General features: G+C 40.8%; 1 protein-coding gene across 6 annotated transcripts; it reads right to left on the reverse strand.

Moving 5' to 3' along the window:
• Nucleotides 1-14: 14 nt before the first annotated feature.
• Nucleotides 15-17453, reverse strand: osbp2a (oxysterol binding protein 2a). 6 transcript variants are annotated; one of them, XM_054756743.1, is made up of 14 exons: nt 16820-17453; nt 15619-15824; nt 10210-10463; nt 9948-10116; nt 9002-9116; nt 8857-8923; nt 8646-8798; nt 7315-7560; nt 5560-5680; nt 5322-5425; nt 5122-5217; nt 4863-5047; nt 4568-4788; nt 15-2238 (listed from the first exon to the last, which is right to left on the reverse strand). In XM_054756743.1, exons 1-14 carry the CDS (start codon nt 16978-16980, stop codon nt 2096-2098), a joined length of 2241 nt encoding a protein of 746 aa, XP_054612718.1. In that variant the 5' UTR covers nt 16981-17453; the 3' UTR covers nt 15-2095. The 6 variants fall into 6 exon arrangements, with proteins under 6 accessions (XP_054612718.1, XP_054612717.1, XP_054612720.1 ...); XM_054756742.1 differs by having other exon boundaries at nt 10210-10466; XM_054756745.1 differs by having other exon boundaries at nt 8646-8783; nt 16820-17451.
• Nucleotides 17454-17699: the final 246 nt, after the last annotated feature.

The following is a 17699-nucleotide window of genomic DNA, read 5'->3' on the forward strand; positions in this document are numbered from 1 at the left end:
TTTGAATTTTGTTTAATTTAATCGTATTTTCATTAAATTTTATTTTAATTTACCCTTTTTTAATTATACATGTAAGTGCAATTTTTTTTCTCTCTCTCTCTCCAATACAGCACATCTACTTGACTAAGTATCATTACCTGTCCTGTCTTGTGTAATGTGTTTTATAACCTCCACACGTATGTTATATATGCACTCTATATGTCGATCACTGTTGTAAATACACACTCAATGTTTGCAAAGAAAAAAGCAAAAAGAAGAAAAAAACAACAATATGGTGTGACTATTGGTAAAAGACATGGCGAAGGGGTTGGATTAATTAAGCTCTGCTTCTTTCTACTCCTTTTCAGGCATGTTGAACCGTGCAAATGTAACCACATGATGTTTCTTAATGTAACTTGTTAAACAGGTCTGAAACAAAAGAAACCACACATAACATGTTGTTTAGCCTATCGTTCATTAAACTATTAAAAAACTGAATGCCATAAAATGTCCCCTGGATCTCTTGAAGGCTAAATTACAGTTTATAGTGAATTAGTCATAAAACGGCCTGACAGCAAGCAACACCACGGCGACACCTTCATGTTTTTATTTGAACTAAAAAAAAAAAAGTAACATTTTCAAGGTCTTTGGGCACAAATGGTGATTTCACATCACATTTCAGTAATAAGAGACTAGGTGAAAGGGCTTCACACTACTTTACCCTCTTCAAAAAAACATGCATAGCTACAGTACAGTACATGTAGTGCATCAAAACCTTTGTAGTTAGGTACACGCAGTATTAAGTTGCAGGTCAACTTGCGTGTTGTGCTTTATTTGAACAATATCGAATAAAGTGAGTCATTCAAGCAAACATCTCAACAACTCATTTTGTTAAATAGCAACCATAATATAGATATTCAAGTATTTTTTACAGTTGTGAATAATTGTACTTCAAATACATGTCTTGCTGTATACAGGTTAAAGTCGACGAGTGAGTCATATACACGTTCATGTGATAAGACCCATAAACAAACAGATGACTATACTATTAATTCTATATTGTGCATGTACAAACATTTGTGCCGCATAGAAGCACATTTTACTCGCTTGCCCGGGAATATTTCAATTGTTCCACAAGTAACAGTGCGGTGCATTGCTAGACTGTAACCACGCACGTTACCAGTATTATTCAAAGTAGTCCAACTAAACCCACAAGTGTGCGGTTTAAACATAATTCTACACTTAATCCACTTGACCTGTATTTTAGTGCAGTAACTCTCAACCTTTGTGCCACAAACCATTAGATGGCAGCAGGTACATAATTACCACGAGCATCTACACGTTGCCATTCATTCAACATTTTTACGTGGTTGTGTTCTGTGAGATTTTTTCTAATGTAAGTGCCTTCGTGCCTTAAGGTTGGGGAACACCGTTTTCGTGGATATACAGTACCTGTCATATGTTGACTCGCATTCTCATTTAATAACATTGGAAAGTACTGTGTGTCCATACTTTTGCCTGGTACCACACTTTAATTAAAATGATACACAACACATCCACCATATAAGTTAGACCCACTCAGGTAATATTTTAATGTAATATTCTGTCAAATCTGTCTTATCTAATGACATTCTTGAGGGACAAGGAAGAGCTTATGTCTATTTCCATGAGCTATCGGTAGCATTCCACTACTACTATTATGACGACGAGTTAGTTCACTTTTAACATGAAAACTGATTGATAATAATAATAATAATAATACATTTTATTTGTTGGTGCCTTTCAAAACACCCAAGGTGATTCTAGTCTACTGCTCTAACAATAATGCTTATAAAGCAGTCTTGGTTTCGATTGACTGTGCAGCTGCACCATACAGGCTCCTGCTGTAAGAATCAAGTCTTTTATTTAACAAAGCAACATGTGATACGGTCTCTGTCAGAACTACGCATAAAGAGTTCCAGCTTTGAAAGGAGCAAGACAATCCTTCTGTCTTACGAAGCAGGACAACAGGTGTTTTTTTGGCTCAGAAATTACCCATGTGCAACAGGAAGCCTGGCATTCGACCTCTGACCCTGGTGTTTTGCCATGAAAGTGAAAACAGCAGTTTGTTTGTGTTCTAGAAGATGTCCGGGCACTGTCTCCAGTCCTGCCTTTCTTTGGCCTCCCAGTAGCCTCCTCTGTAGATGTAGCTGCTTTCTCTTGCGCTGTCATCGGTTCTCTTCTCAAACCACAGAGGCTGGTATACCTCCACCTCTTGCCCTGATATTGACACACACAGTCATACTTTCTTAAGACTATATTACAATAAAGTTGTACAACAGACTATATAGCAGGGGTGGGCAAACTACAGCCCGTTCAGCTTTTGAATCCGACCCGCTGGACGTTTCAAAATGATTTTCTCAAACGTTTACCATTGAAGCTATAGTCGGCAATAGGATTTGCAATGCTATTTTTAAATTACTGCAAGTTTGAATTAACGAAAGCATACATTAATTGTTTCTGAAGTGAAAGTGTCTGCGCTTTCTAGTCGTAGACGGGTCATTAGAGTAATCATAGGGACTATGATCACAGCAGCTCCAGGAGGACGAGGCTTTGATAGAAAACCAACTGGGTGGGGGTTGTGTCAAAAAGTTTGCCCATCCCCGGACTATAGGATTGTTCGGATAAAGTGAATTATGGTGCAACCTGTCACGATACATTCTGCTGGACAATAATTGTCAACAATCGATATTGTTGACAACATTTTTTAATTAATTATATGGCAAAATAATGAGAGCACATTGTATTAAAAGCAATAATCTTACATTTTTAATTTTTTTTTTTTTATTTAACATTGTAACAGGAACGTCAAGAGATTTTAAATAAACAAACAACATAATAAATTAAACAAACAAAAAACGACAACAAAAAAAGAAAATAAGATGGCCTCTCAGTCTCTTTTAGCAAAAATTGCACTTAAATAAAAATCTCAGTAATAACCAAAAACAATAAAAAAATAGATCCTGTGTCTGTTAAGAAAAAAAAACACTCCAATAAAAACACACACACACACACACACACACACACACACACACACACACACACACACACACACAGAGTTATATAGTGTATGTAGGGAGTCAGATTGCAGCTGGACAACATATCTGTGTTGACGGAATAAAATGCAATGTTTCTGTTGTCCTTCAACAATTGCTGTTTGTGACATGTACGTTCTCCCCGGCAATTTGTACTGTTTGTCAAACATTTGTAATATTTCCTGAAATGTTGGTTTTTCAACCGTATTGAAAGTTTGCATTTCTTTTGCAATGCAGCGAGCGACACTGCCTGTGAGTGTGCACCATTTTGCGCTGTTTGTTTTATATTTACTTTGCCGATCATACACCTCAGTAAGTGTTGACTGTCAAGACGGAGGCTCTGCTGCACCTCCACACGGGCTGTGGCATTCGGCTTAGAAACCAGGGCTTTTGTGCTTTCATTCACATTAGTGTTTGTTTGCTAACTTGCGAACTGCTAGCACTCTGTGTCTCCACTCACTAGTAGCCCCGCCTCCACAAAGAGGCTGAATGAGTAGAGGGTTCACTCTCTCTGTTCATTCCACTATCGAACCAATGTGCACAGACACATGCACAGTGAACCCTCTTGTCATCCAACCTGTGTGATACAGAGAGACGATGAAAACAAACAGGCATACATGCACATGTAAATTTATCGAGGCGACACGATTATCGACTTGTTTTTTTTCATTATTATTTTTTTTTAATCATTCGATTAATCGATTATCGTGACAAGCCCAGTTCATCCAACATAAAGGCAAGAATATCTGCAATAGCTGCTGGTCCTAAAATCCTACAAACACCTCTCAACACTGACATGACTGTACTTTAAATATTGCATACATGGCCTCCAACCACACTATTAAAACGTACCAGAAATCTCACATAAACATGGTTCTCTGGTGAAAACAAAAGCAAAAATAACGCGCAGGTAAAATTATGTTTCCTAATTATGAAAATACTTCTGTAGTTACACTATATGGGTGTACAAGTTTACAGGTGTATGTATACATATAGAGATAAGCTTCTTAAGAAAGTGTGTAGACAACCACAATATATGCCAGCAGGCCTCCTCTAATTGTTTTATGTGAATTTACCACAAAATAATCAGCTTCCAATAATAAAGTCAGCTGAAATACAATAGTTTGCTAACTTTTGAATTACATCAAATCTATGAGAAGATTTCACTGACCACAAAGAATGTTTTTAACTCAACCCAAAATAAACTACATTCAAACTGATACTAAACCGAGCCAAAAACGTGTTCTTTTCACATGTACAGTAGTTCATCCAACCAGGGTTGGGCAAGGAATTTTAGTTCCCCTAGTGCACAAAACAAGTCCTATGCAGGCATGGTTGGATGAATTTGGTGCGGAAGAACTTGAGACCCCTGACCTCAAGCCCATCAAACACATTTGAGATGTTCTGCTAGTTACTAATGGCTGCTTCCAATCTTACACTTCCTGTATGTATGTTTTTCCTGTAGAGTATATCAGAAGACTCCTAATTGAGTCTGTGATCTAGCATGGACTCACCTTCCTGCAAGGCTTGGGTGGCTTGCACCTCCCTTCTCTTCCTCTCTAGCCTCTGGCATTCCTCCAGACGCTGCTTGTGGGTGTTTGCTTCATCCCACAGCCCAGCCTCCATCAGCCGCTGGTCGGGCCGCAGGCGACTGTCGGTGGGCGCCACACCCTCTTCCGGCTCATTCAGAGTCAAAGCCAAGGCGGAGAAGTAATGCATGTTCTCTGCGTTGTCCCTGTGGAGTGACGTGATTAAGCAGACATGTCAGATTAAGCCATCAAGAGGAGGCGGTAATGAGGATAAACATACGGGAGGGGGTATTTCTTCCACAGCAGTTTGGACTGAAGAGTCTGATAAACTGTCTTTTGTTTGCCTTCAGAGCCTCCGCATCCTTGACTGCTGTTTACTATCTTTGCGCTCTCCATCTTCTCATCCCAGGTTCCTGACAGGATATAATGTGCCGTGCCTTCTTGGTCCTCCACTACTCCCGTCACCTGGAAAAAGAAAAGACATTTGCAGCTTCAGCTCAGTTTCGAAGCCATGCTGGAGGAGAGGGTGTGGTCAGTACCTTGCGTGGAGCTTCTCTGCAGAAGTAGCTGTAGGGGGAGAATTTGAGATGACAAGTGTCCTTGGTGGTGCTGTTGACGATGTCGATGTCCCCAGACTGCCAGCAACATGACATGAGAAGACAATGAGGAAATCGGGTTGGACTTTTGCACTAACTTCTCATCTGTGTGCATTTTGTTATTCGAAAGAGGATAAACATACCTGATCAATCCAGAGTTTCCCCACGATAATATTGTGCACCGTTGATGTGACTTTGCTCCACACATAGTGATTCCCACTGGAGTGGAACTGCAGGTGAATGTTTCCTATTGTGAATGGAAGAACATACAGAAGCTTTTAGACGGCTTTTATTTAAAAACAAACAAACAAACAAAAGGTCATATCTGGCCTTTTTGGTGGCAAGCATGACAGCATGAACTGCACTCAAGCTGTTCCTCACCTAGTGGCATGACAGACACGTACTTCCCACGGAACTTGCTATCAATAGTGATGTGTTGCCAAAGGGTCCATCCTCGCTGTGAGATGACGTGGTGAGCGGCGGCTGGTGGGTGATGACTCACCTTGAGAAAACGAGTAAATGTGTGTATGTAAAATACAAAATAAAAATTATAAAGAAACTGAGGAAACTGAGGGTGTCCCTTGGGCCAGGTCCACACATATTAAAATGTAAAAGTCCACTATTAAGAAAATGTGATTTAAAAAAAAATGATGTTTCAACAGTGATGTGTGTTCCTAGAGCCTGTTTATGACCACCAAACTTGAGAAAAAAACATCATCTCCCTCACTTGTTTGCTCCAATTTTAAGAGCATGTGCTCAAACAAAAAAAGCAGGCTTCACTTCACATTTAAAAATAAAGCTTGGACCTCTCCCAAGTACCTGTCAGTCGACAATAGACAACTAATAACCACTAGTAATTGGTTTACTGACAACGGTATGCTGGACTGGCCTGCAAATTCACCTGACCCGAACCCCATAGAGAATCTGTGAGGTATTGTGAAGAGGAAGATGAGTAACATCAGACCCAACAACAGAGATGATCTGAAGGCTGCTATCGAAACATCCTGGGCCTCCGTAACACCTCGACAGTGCCACAGGCTGATTGCCTTCATGCCAGACTGAATTAAAGCAGTGATTTGTGCAAAAGGAGCTGCAACCAAGTATTGAATACAGTAATTAAACATAATTTTCAGTGGATTGAAATTTCTGTATTATAAATCCAATTTTTAAAAATTGTTTTCATGAAATATTCAAATTTTTTGACACATGGATTTTTGATTTTCATGAGCTAAATGCTATAAACATCAAGATAAAAAAAAAAATAAAAGGCTTGAAACAATTCAGTTGATGTGTAATAAATCTAGGATATATGAAGGTTTATTTTTTTTCATATTACGGAATAAAATGAACTTTTACACAATATTCAAATTTTTTTGACATGGCTCGTAGCTACAGTATTTAAGTGTTGCTAATGTTTGTGTACTCCTGTCCCACTCCTTAACATTACGTTAGTGTATGTGATATATGTTATCTACCATGCTGGACAAGTACTGGGGTACAGTGTATATGCAAAAATGTGGATGGGAACCCGTAAGCTTTTTGGAGAGGCACACTATCAGAGACCAGTGTGGACAACAAAGTTCATTGGCGTTAAAAGCTACAGACACACAAAACAACGTGTTGCCAGAAGGGCTTACTAAAAGCAATTCTAAATTGTCTAAAGTCCAGCATCAAGTCTAGACTGTGGACATCACACTTCCAAAAACCTGGGATTTAAATTGTTGAAAAATACTATAGTATGTGACCTAAAAACCCCCCCACCAAAAAACAATATCCTCTATGGACTCATTCACGCACGTGTGCACGCACACACACACAGACACACAGACACACAGACACACACACATAATGGATTATTCTTCCTAACAATTATTAATGATGACTGCCACCTTGAACTATATAAATAACCACAAGAACCCGAAATAATCCAAAAAGTCAGGAAAGCTGGAGTAATGCAGTCTTAAAAAGTGCTGAGTATAGAGCAGTGTGGATGCCTGCCATTTTTTTGACTGTTCGTATGATGTTCTCTGCCAGGTTCTTCAGCCTTCAGATTGGCTAGAATGGCCCTGTGGTTGAGGGTTTATGGCACAAACTGTTGCCAGAGACTTGGACTCATTCGCGCTGTGGTTGACTCACCTGCTCACAGATGGAGCGGTAGCCGTAGTCCTCCAGGCGGTCCAGCTCATACGTCTCACCCAGCAGAGGGTTGAAGGGCTTGGCTGTGCGATGGATGGTGGTGGAGTAGGAGGACACTGAGAAGGCGGCCACCAGGCACATCTGCTCCAGAGACGAGTCACAGCGAGCCGCCCGGTCCAGCAGCTCGCTGTACTCCAGATCTTCAGTCAGCCGTTGCAGCATGGACAGCGGCTCATTGAAGTTGACCTGCAAACAAATAAGTGCCATTAGAAGTCGGATTTGCATATAAAGTGGATTACCGCATATTTAATATTTGCGAACACACAAAGTTGTGGATTTTTTTTTTCCCCTGAAAAACACATCTTATTCATCCTAAGTCAGTAATCATTTATAAATATGTGATAACACAGGTAAAAACTACTGCATACATGTACCACTGAGAAAGCCCACCATTTTGACATGTTTATTTCCTTATGCTTCACTGATAATGGTTTTTTGTCCAGCTTTGGGATTTCGCACTTTGTTCAGTAGTCTGTGAACGCACCATAGTTGTAATGCTGAGATGCAAAAGTAAAACTGACAACTGATAACTTTCACCGATGCTGCCACATCTTAATTAATCCACCATATGAAAGAGAAACTACCATGTTCTTTAACACACACCTTTGCCACTCTAAAAACCAGTCATATACCAGAGACATCTCACCTTTTTGGGAGCCTCTCTGTTTTAACCACGTAAGGACGTGATGTCAGTGGAAGATGGCGGCATCCTGTTTGTTTGGCTATGGAAGTACGAGCTTCGACAGTCATCTGGGCTCAAAACCCAAAATTTATTCTAATTTCAACAGGCAAGCAGTGTGGATTATGTACTGTAGGAGCGGCTTTGAGAAAAGCCTTCTCTAGTGCTAACCTGATGACCAGGCTACAGACTACACGGTGGACTTAATTCAATCTGTTCATCCTTCATCTTACATTACCATTCTTTAGTGGTGAGTGCCTTTACATTTTGTAATTATAAATGCTTTTAATAAAGGTGTGAGGCATATTGAAGAAAGACTCAGAAGGGCTCTCGACCTGAATCTAATCTAATACTGTAATTACAACGGTCACTTTTATTGCAAATGTTGTTCTGAAATCGGAAGAGAATATCAACGTCAAGCTAGCAGGTGGGTTTGGAGGGGGAGGAGCAACCCGTGTGTCAAAACAGACATTTTTATGGACGTCTCAATTACTTGCGTTTTTCGCCATTCGCGAGTGGTCTTTGAACATTACTCCCACGAATAATGGGGATCTACTGCATATTTTGGTAAAAACAATTGTGATGGATTTACAGGCATGGGTATCTTTGACAAGTCTTTTCCAATGCAGTTCTTCATGATACTCCACAGATTGAGGGAATAATTGGGTTTGTCTGGAATTCGGCTGCGTCTTGCTCTTCGTAGCTGCATGTGGTTTGAGCCTGGGGTGTCCTGAAGAAGAAAAAGCTTTAATTAGTTGTGTAGGCCCTGTCTGACAAAAGCAAAAACAAATGAAGGGACCTACATTCTCGTGGTCGGTCCAGTCATGAGGAACTCCACCGCTCATCATACTCTGATTACTCCCAGAGCGTCTGAGAGAAAAGTTGACATTTTTTTTCGATGAATGAAGAAGCAGAACACCACTGAAAAAAAATGACATGAGGTCTCACTTGTGCTGCGTCTCTGCATTGGTAGACAAGGTTATGAATGAAGGGGTGTCCTCCATGGCATCAAAGAATTCGTCATTCTCTTCACTATCATCCCCCTTGCAAGATCTTTCCACACCTGCAGGGAAATGCACAATGTAAACACAAACCACAGTACCTAAATTAAGCCCACTGTACCTCACAAAAGTGAGAAATTAGTTTAGTCAGGGTACAGCTTGTATAGCAGTATAGGTTTACTATACACTGAAAATTAGTCAACAAGTAAGTAACAAGATAATTGTGTCTACGTGATGGTGGCGGCGTCACGGTCTGGTCAGGCTGCATGAGTGCTACCGTGCTGCCATTACAAGGGAGCTGCAGTTCATTGAGAGAAAACATGAATACCAACATGTACTGCAACGTCTTCTTTGGAAACTGGGCTGTATGGCAGTCTTCCAACATGATAAGGAGCCCTCACACACTTCCAGGATAAAAAGTGCCTAGGTGAGGAAGCTGAAGGTGAAGGTGAAGATGATGGAGTGGTCAAGTATGTCTCCTCCACATCTGAAGCCACTTGAGCATCTGTGGGGCATCCTCAAGCAGAGGGAAGGTGGAGAAGAAGGGAGATGTCTAACATCTACCAGTTCTACCAGTGATGCCATCATAAAGGAGTGGAAGAGGATTCCACTCACAACCTGTGCAGATCTGGTGAATTCCATGTCCAAGAGGATTAAGGCAGTGCTCGATAACAAAATATTGACCCTTTGGACACAATTTTGAAGTGTTCGTTATGAAGCACACACATGTTACCACATACAGTATTTAGACAATAATGGCTGTGTGTTGACTCATCTTCAGAGGACAGTACATCTGTACTCACTGTACGGGTGTTACATTGACAAACAAGTTATCGTCACATACAAATGCAGAAAGAAGAGAGTGTTAAGAACAGACCGTGAAGTATCCTCACCTGCATACGGGGTTGGCTTCTCCCTCCAGGCCGTCTCCAGGCTGTTATGCTGTTTGGCTAGCTGCTCGATGGTCTCCTCCAGATGGTGACGCTGCTCTCTCTCATGCTGCAGGACTTTCTGCCACCTTCGGCTGTGAGACTGTGCTACGTCCAGGAAGTCACGACAAGCCTGAATGGTGTGAACACAGATGATGTGTTCACCCTGCTATTGCCTTGCAGCCATAGGAGAGATTTTGCAGCTAATGAGGGCGGAAAAACTCACATTGATCATAGCATTGGAGGTAATGCGAAAGAGGGCGGCTCGCTCGTTAACGCTTTTCAATTTGTCCACGCTGTTGGCACAACCGCGGAGTTCCTCGACTTCGCTGAGGGAGCGCTGGAGAGCGGCGCCATGCTTTCCAATCAGATCATTACAGGTGCTCAGGTCGTCCAGCTTGTTGGCCAACGTCTTCAACACACCTTGGCTTAAGGCTCGATCGTCCTCCTCAGCATCTGGCCCTTCGTCTCCCGAGTCGTCTTCTTCCAAAGGTAGCGCACGAAATTCAAATGGCATGGTACTGTTAGAGGTGTCAAGATAAAATACTAAAGAATAATAGCACTCTAAAGATATAATCACGAGGTTTCAAGTAATCAAGGAGCCAAGTGCGCTGCTTTTCAGCAAGATCAAAGGTGAGATCATAAACTGCTATGATGTCATGGCATCGCATGAGGATCACAGCACGTACTCAGCGTTCAGCTTGCTCTGATGTCATAAGAAATACTGAAAGCATGGTGAAGATCGAGGCATTCTCATCGACTGCTAACGTCAGTTGCTAAAGAGCAGGCTAGCTATATTGTAGTTTTTGCATGTTGTACAGTACATTAGTGCTTAACTTCTTTTTACACTTCAGTGACAATGTTAAAAAAGTGTTTTATCGTTACAAAGCTTTAGCATTTTGTGCACCAGTGTAGAATACTACATACTTAATGCCTGTATTTTAGCTCATTTAGCCATTCATTTAGCATTTTTATGCTTGAAAATGGTTAATTTAGACAAAAAATATGTAACATTTGCTTATATATGCCATATTCAACCACAAAACAGCATGATTTGCAAATTAATGTATATATTAAAAAAAAAGTGATATAGTGAAGTCAAGATATTCGAACCACGATGTGGCTTCGTGACCACTTCTATTTGATTACTGACTAAATACATAATGGTGGTGTACTCAGCCATCTTCTACGCTGTGGGCTGCTGGAGAGGGGGCAGCACGGACAGGGACAGGAGCAGGATAAATAGACTGATCAGGAGAGCGAGCTCTGTCCTGGACGGTCCTCTGGACTCCGTGGAGGAAGTGGGGGAGAGAAGGATGTTGGCTAAGCTGACATCCATCATGGACAATACCTCTCACCCGCTACATGACACTGTTGTTTCCCTGGGCAGCTCCTTCAGCAGCAGACTGTTACACCCACGGTGTAAGAAGGAGAGGTTCCGCAGGTCCTTCATACCGACCGCTATCAGGCTCTACAACACCTGAACCATTTTGTATTTCACTATGTCTATGCATTGCATGCATTGTCTATGACTATGCATTCTTTACTTGTGTACATACTTGTGTATCTTGCTTGCTGCTGTAACAGATGAATTTCCCTGCTGTGGGATTAATAAAGTACTACTACTACTACTAATGCAAGAAACAGTTCCTGTCTTCCACTTTTAATGTGTATCGCATGGGAATTCGGAGAGGAGTTACGATGCATACCACCACCTAACAAGCAGCGGCAAAACCACCATAAATGCTAAAAAATATAATATGGCTGTCACGGAAATAGATTTAAAAATATGTGGCTTTCATGGCTTTATTAGCCAAAAAGGCTACCAACCACTGCACAAGTCGTTTTTATCCGGACCAAAAATGAAGTGTGAACGCACTCTTAAGAATGTTGCCTTCACGGTACTGGTTATGAGACGGTCACAGTTTGACCCCTTTGTATTGTTTTGTCTTCAGTCGGATCCCAGACGCTACAGAAGGGAAAGCTGTGAATGAACACAGTTACCGTGGAAACATAAGCCTGTGCAGTCAGGAGGTTTGGCTATTTTTAGAAGTGGAAGAAGAGGTTGGTGGGGGGGAGGGGGTGGGGCTGGGGTGGGAGTGAGGATAAGATGACGCATACCCCATTTTCCTCCACCCTTTCTCACTCTCTCTCTTAGCCTTGAGACGATCCATCAGTCTCTGGGATTGTTTAAAAGAAGGGTGGATTGGATGGACTTCATGTCTGGACTGAGCCAGTGATGACCCAGTCTGAGACTAACTAGTACTCCCTCAGGCAAAAGCACATTATGCAGGAAAAAAAACATTCCAAAAAGTAATTTCATGACCTATATGGAGCTGAAGGATTGTGTTTTATACTGTGCAGCACTAGATTTTGAGGCTTCTTTTGGTGGCATTGGTGACTCATGAGTGGAAACACACAGATGATAGTTTGAGCATCACTGTGGAAACAGAAAGGGCGAAGAGAGTCCAACTTGGACACTTAAAATGCATCACCACAGTGGAGTCACCATACCATCCAATTACAAAGTATTTATATCCAAATTTAGGAAGTTCCTTTGAACTGTGGTGCTTTTAAATGGCCAGCAATGATACAGTATAAGCATACACTCTTTTATGTAAGCTTTTTTCTTTTTAAGAAATCTGAATGTTTCGGGCATTGTTTCCATGAAAGTAACACATACTGTATATAACTGCAAAATTGAACAAAACAACAACTCTGGACTCCTTTTCAGTCCCATATTGAATGCAGTCCGATATTCAATGCAAGAAATGCTCTTAAATGGATCAAGCTATTCTAATCAATTTATTTTGTACAAGATAAAAAATATATTAATTATAATCCCACAAGGGAATAATAATAATAATAAATGCTAACAGGTATACATCAAATAGCATATTAAAATAGTATACTATATATAAATATTTACATCTGTCAACAATCTGTCCACACTGCATATGATCAACATCGGTGTTTAAAATGCTTTGCTATTTAGTGGCAACAGCAGACATTCAGAGAGGTGAGAGGTGGTGTTAATGTGTGATGTAAACCTTTAATTAATTAGCATGAAAGTCTGATTAAAAGGTACATCCCACTACAACTGCCACTCTTGTATTTAACAAGTGAGACTCATATTTGCTCATTTTCTAACGTGGCACTAAAAAATTTCAGCCACAAAAGAAATGAGAAATTCAATCATGTGTAAAAACACAAATCACAGCTGTTTGATCTATACAAAAATCCCTCAGCGCACATACTGTACACACACACACACACACACACACACACATAGATGCACACAGCTCCTATTCTATTTAAACCCTTAATCTTTCAGTAAAGCAATTAAGAGGTTACTTACAAGGTGGCATTCATTGAAAACGCTGCACTCATCCCCCCCATGCCAGAGTGTAATGAGAAATATTTTGAATGAAAAATCCACCTGCTCTCTTTCTCTCTTTTTTTGGTAATCTTTCCTGCTTTGAGAAGAAGAGGAGGAGGAGGAGGAGTCTACAGGAAGGTCATTCATTCAGCTCTTGCTGTCGTCACAGTGATGGGGAGGGAGAAAGGAGGGAATGCTTGTGCAGGAGTGCGTATCACTGGGCACTGATAGAGCAGACGTGCACTGAATGTATTTTGTTAGGCTACATTACATTGTAGGGTGAATTTAATTGACAGTGCAAGGGTGACATGATTAAATGAAGCTTAGCACTACAGCACATAATTTACAGTGTGCGGTGACCTTGAGTAGTCATTCCTGAAAAACTCTACTACCCTCTGGTGTCCATCTCTCTACACCACAACTAAAATACAAGCACAAACATACATTTAATTAAGCCTGCAGGTCATTTTTTGTGTTCATAGTGGATTCACAACACTGCTGCTGTTCTGACTTACGACTACAAGGGTCCTCAATAGTTGGACTCCGCTCTGGACGCCAGGGGACCTTTCTAAGCACTTTATGATGCCTTGATTGTTATTTATGTTGACTTATGTTGTTTTTAATAACAAATATTGTATATTGGACCAGTGGTTGACAGTATCCATTCACTGCCATCTACTGCCTACCTCTTTTCAGAAAGCCCACAACGCTGCCCGTTTAAAGCTCAAAATGTAAAAAAAAAAAAATGTAAATAAAAATTCAATCTTTGGTCATGCTGATTTTTAACCTATCAAGTTTGGTTTATTTGAATAGCTAGTTTAGTCATTGTGTTAGCCATCTAATTATTTGTGGGTGGATTTGCTTTTCTATTTAATGAATTAATTCAGTTTTAGATTATTTTTTTTCATTAAATAAAGCATGAATTATTATTTATTGTATCTAATTATTTAAATTGTTACTTTATTTCCACAATGATAAATGAATGAATAATAAATGATTAATAAACGGCAGCACAGCACCTTCACGCAGGAAGAACAATCTATGATAAGTATGAGGAATACAAATATATTGTACGGTACTTGCTAAAGGAAGCACAGCTGCTAAACGAAAGAGAAGAAGGCTGGCAGAAAATGAATGACCACATGAATACGTATGTTTGCCACGTCATTAGCGACAGACATTAACACACTGTACATATGAACTATACATGACCTTAATAGTGTAATTGGATGTTTTTGTTTTATTCTTTCAGTTGCAATCTGGGTGGTGTTAGGTGAACATAGGAGCAAATAAAAATGACACATAAAAATAATATTCAAAGCGATAAGCTGTGTCATACGAGTAAAATAAATAAAATAAAGAAGAAAAGACCTTGCAGCACTGAAAATCAGAGGAGCTGCCGAGATGTCATGATAGCAATAATGAGGAGCGACAAACGGAAGGGATCTGAGATTAATTTCACTTTTATTAACAAGAACAACAGAAAAGATACTGGATATATCAAATAAAATAAAATACTTGAAAAACAAAACTATTATCTCTAATTTTATGGGCACTGCAAGCGCACTGTTTCAATGTCACTTTGGAAACATACGAGCCCAGAAGCTATAAGTCATTCTCTCCAACAACAATGTAGAACTTTCCTCTTGAAAATGATGGAGAAAATCAAAAGGATTTTGCAGCCAAATCTTGGCAAATCCTTGCTTTTAAAGCCTGAACTGCTGTTACTATCTGTGCTGAATCGGCACGTTGTCAGTGAACGATAGCGTCATTTTTTTGGGACAACTGATTGGTCAGTAGGCAGGGATTTAACGAGCTATGAGCTCTTACTGGTCAGTGGGCTGTACCCCATATAAGTTACCGTGGCGACATATGCTGCTAAGAAGCAAACCAGCTTCCTAGTACGGCGTATTCAGAGTTAATTCTCAAACTCATCCAGGATGAGGAGAAATCCTGCTTCATAGTACAGACCCCACATCTCGGTCAATGTATAGTACGTGAGGACGTGAGCAGGAGATGCAGGGACACATTAGATTGGTTGACAGTTCACACAGGGATTTGAGTGCTAATCAGGGACAAATTCCATTAGCGAAAATGACAATGATTTGGCCAGAATGTGCGGGAAAGTTGTCATAATTGGACAACGTTGCAAGGCCGGGCATAATTCACAGGGATTGGTTGAATTTGCATGAATTTGTGCGATCACAACGTCACAAAATCATGGAGGGTCTGATCATTGCTGTCACCAGCTCTTACCAGAGTGTTGAATCAAGGCTGTGGCAGTGACCTTGGCCTGCTGCAGGGCCGACACCCACCGCTGACACTCCCCTTCAGAGGTGGCCTTCAGGTGATAGCTGCGTCCTGCGCTTGATATCATCAAGTGGCACGTATCGCCCACTTCGATGTGAGCGGCCGCCATGGGGATGGTGCCTCGACAGGTGTGTGCCATCTCCGCCTGTGTTCTGCAACGAGTTTTAAGTGCAATTTTAAATGACGAATTACTATATCAATTATTCACACACTTTCATTATTGCTTTACTTTACTCACCTTTGTTAGCTGTCTTTTTTCACTTCATATTCATGCGTTACATTCAAATACAACAATTAAGCCTGTTTAACACACAGTTTAATGGCATTATTTGTGATATTTATTAATCACACACTATTAAATATGAATTACAGGAAAATTAAGAGGGTTTAACATAGATATGTATGCATTCACATGAATACAGTACTTGCAGGTGCAGGACAAGTTAATTCATTCCAGCAGTTATTGATTTCCAACACACTTGAGTGAAATCTGGCACGATTAGCTTAGAGCTAATTCCAAAAAGTCAGTATCTCACCAAATTTTAATATTGTGAAAAAGTTAAAGGCCCGCGCAGTGTACAAGTAGGTAGCACAGCAGCCTCACCGGGCTTGCGTGGGTTCTCTCCAGGTACAGCTGCTTCCACCAACATCCCAAAAACATGGTAAGCTAACTGCGGACTTTAAATTGCCCATAAGTGTGAATTTTTTTTAAGTTTGTTTATATGTGTCCAGTGATTGACTGGCTACCAATCCAGGGTGTGCCACTGCCTCTCAGCTGGGATAGGCTCCAGCTGACCTGCAACCCAAATGTGGACAAGAGGTATCAAAACTGGACAAATAGATGATGTCCTGAGCCATTAAATGCTCTCTTCTGACCTTCTGAAATACATGGACTTTTGCACAATATTAAAATTGAGATGCACCTGTACATTCTTGTAGAAAGAGCAGCTAACTAGGGCCGGACATGTCATTTTAACACCAAAATCTTTCCTTATTTGGTAGAGATGTAATTTGAAAGAAATGAAGCAATTTATTTAAGACATACATGTGCTTCTTCAAACAAAAATGTGTCCACCCGTGCCCCTCCTTGCACTAGTGCCCCCTGTGCACTTGTGACCTTCACACCGCCCCTGCCCGTTACTTTTACCTGTAATAGGACAGCAGGCCATTGCTGAGGACAAACCACCGCCGCTGGTACCCCTTCAGGTAATTTGTCCATTTAAAGAGCCAGCCTTTGTGGGTGTCCAAACACGGCAGGTGTATCCCCGGGAGAGTTGGGGAAGGCAAACTCCTCACTAATTCATCCATGTCGGGACTCCGAGGCGGAAACGCGGCTAGCCAGCTTGCTCTGTCCAGATGAGACAGCTGCTCGGCTAAGCTAAACCGATGCTAACCGCTGCTAGCCTGCAGCTGGATGGCTTAACACCAGAGTCATCTTCCCAGAGAGAGATTAAGCTCTGTCTAGATGCCAGCGAGGATAGAACAAGAAACTATAAAAAAACATGCAACTAACACTGTAAAAGTAAGACTATTTCTACTTTGACGTCGCATCCCGATAATAAAAGCTCGCAACGTTTGCCTATGTTTCCAGGTGTGTCACGACGTTTAATTCAAGAGCATAATTGTGAAAATAAACCTGTAAATTGACAATATATATATATCAATAATAACAGCTTCAGTTTTAGTTTACACAGTACTCTGCAATGTACTTTTAGCCATACCTATCAACATTCGGTTTTGAAAATAACGGAAAATTTCCGGTCGGTCACCCAGTTTTTTTTTTTTTTGCGACAGCTGTGTCACAATACGGCACGGTCAATGGAAGCACAAAAATAGATGTTATTCATGCTATAATTAAACTCCCATCTTGTCTCATACAATATTGTGACCTATACCCCAAAATACAATGTTTAATTTCTGAGGTTGTATGAAATAAACAATTTTCTAGGGTTACGGGCCACGCTTGTCCTCACTAGGGTCGTGGGGGTATGCTGGAGCCTATCCCAGTTGACTTTGGGCGAGAAGCG

Source organism: Dunckerocampus dactyliophorus, chromosome 17 (genome assembly GCF_027744805.1).
Source record: "Dunckerocampus dactyliophorus isolate RoL2022-P2 chromosome 17, RoL_Ddac_1.1, whole genome shotgun sequence".
In the NCBI taxonomy this organism is placed as follows: domain Eukaryota; kingdom Metazoa; phylum Chordata; class Actinopteri; order Syngnathiformes; family Syngnathidae; genus Dunckerocampus; species Dunckerocampus dactyliophorus.

Coding starts and splice junctions, on each gene's coding strand:
- osbp2a (XM_054756742.1), bottom strand. CDS start 16,980: ATGGATGAATTAGTGAGGAGTTTGCCTTCCCCAACTCTCCCGGGGATA. Junction 5,218..5,321: donor GGAAACTCTGGATTGATCAG/GTATGTTTATCC, acceptor TGTTGCTGGCAG/TCTGGGGACATCGACATCGT. Junction 5,048..5,121: donor GCAGAGAAGCTCCACGCAAG/GTACTGACCACA, acceptor TTCTTTTTCCAG/GTGACGGGAGTAGTGGAGGA.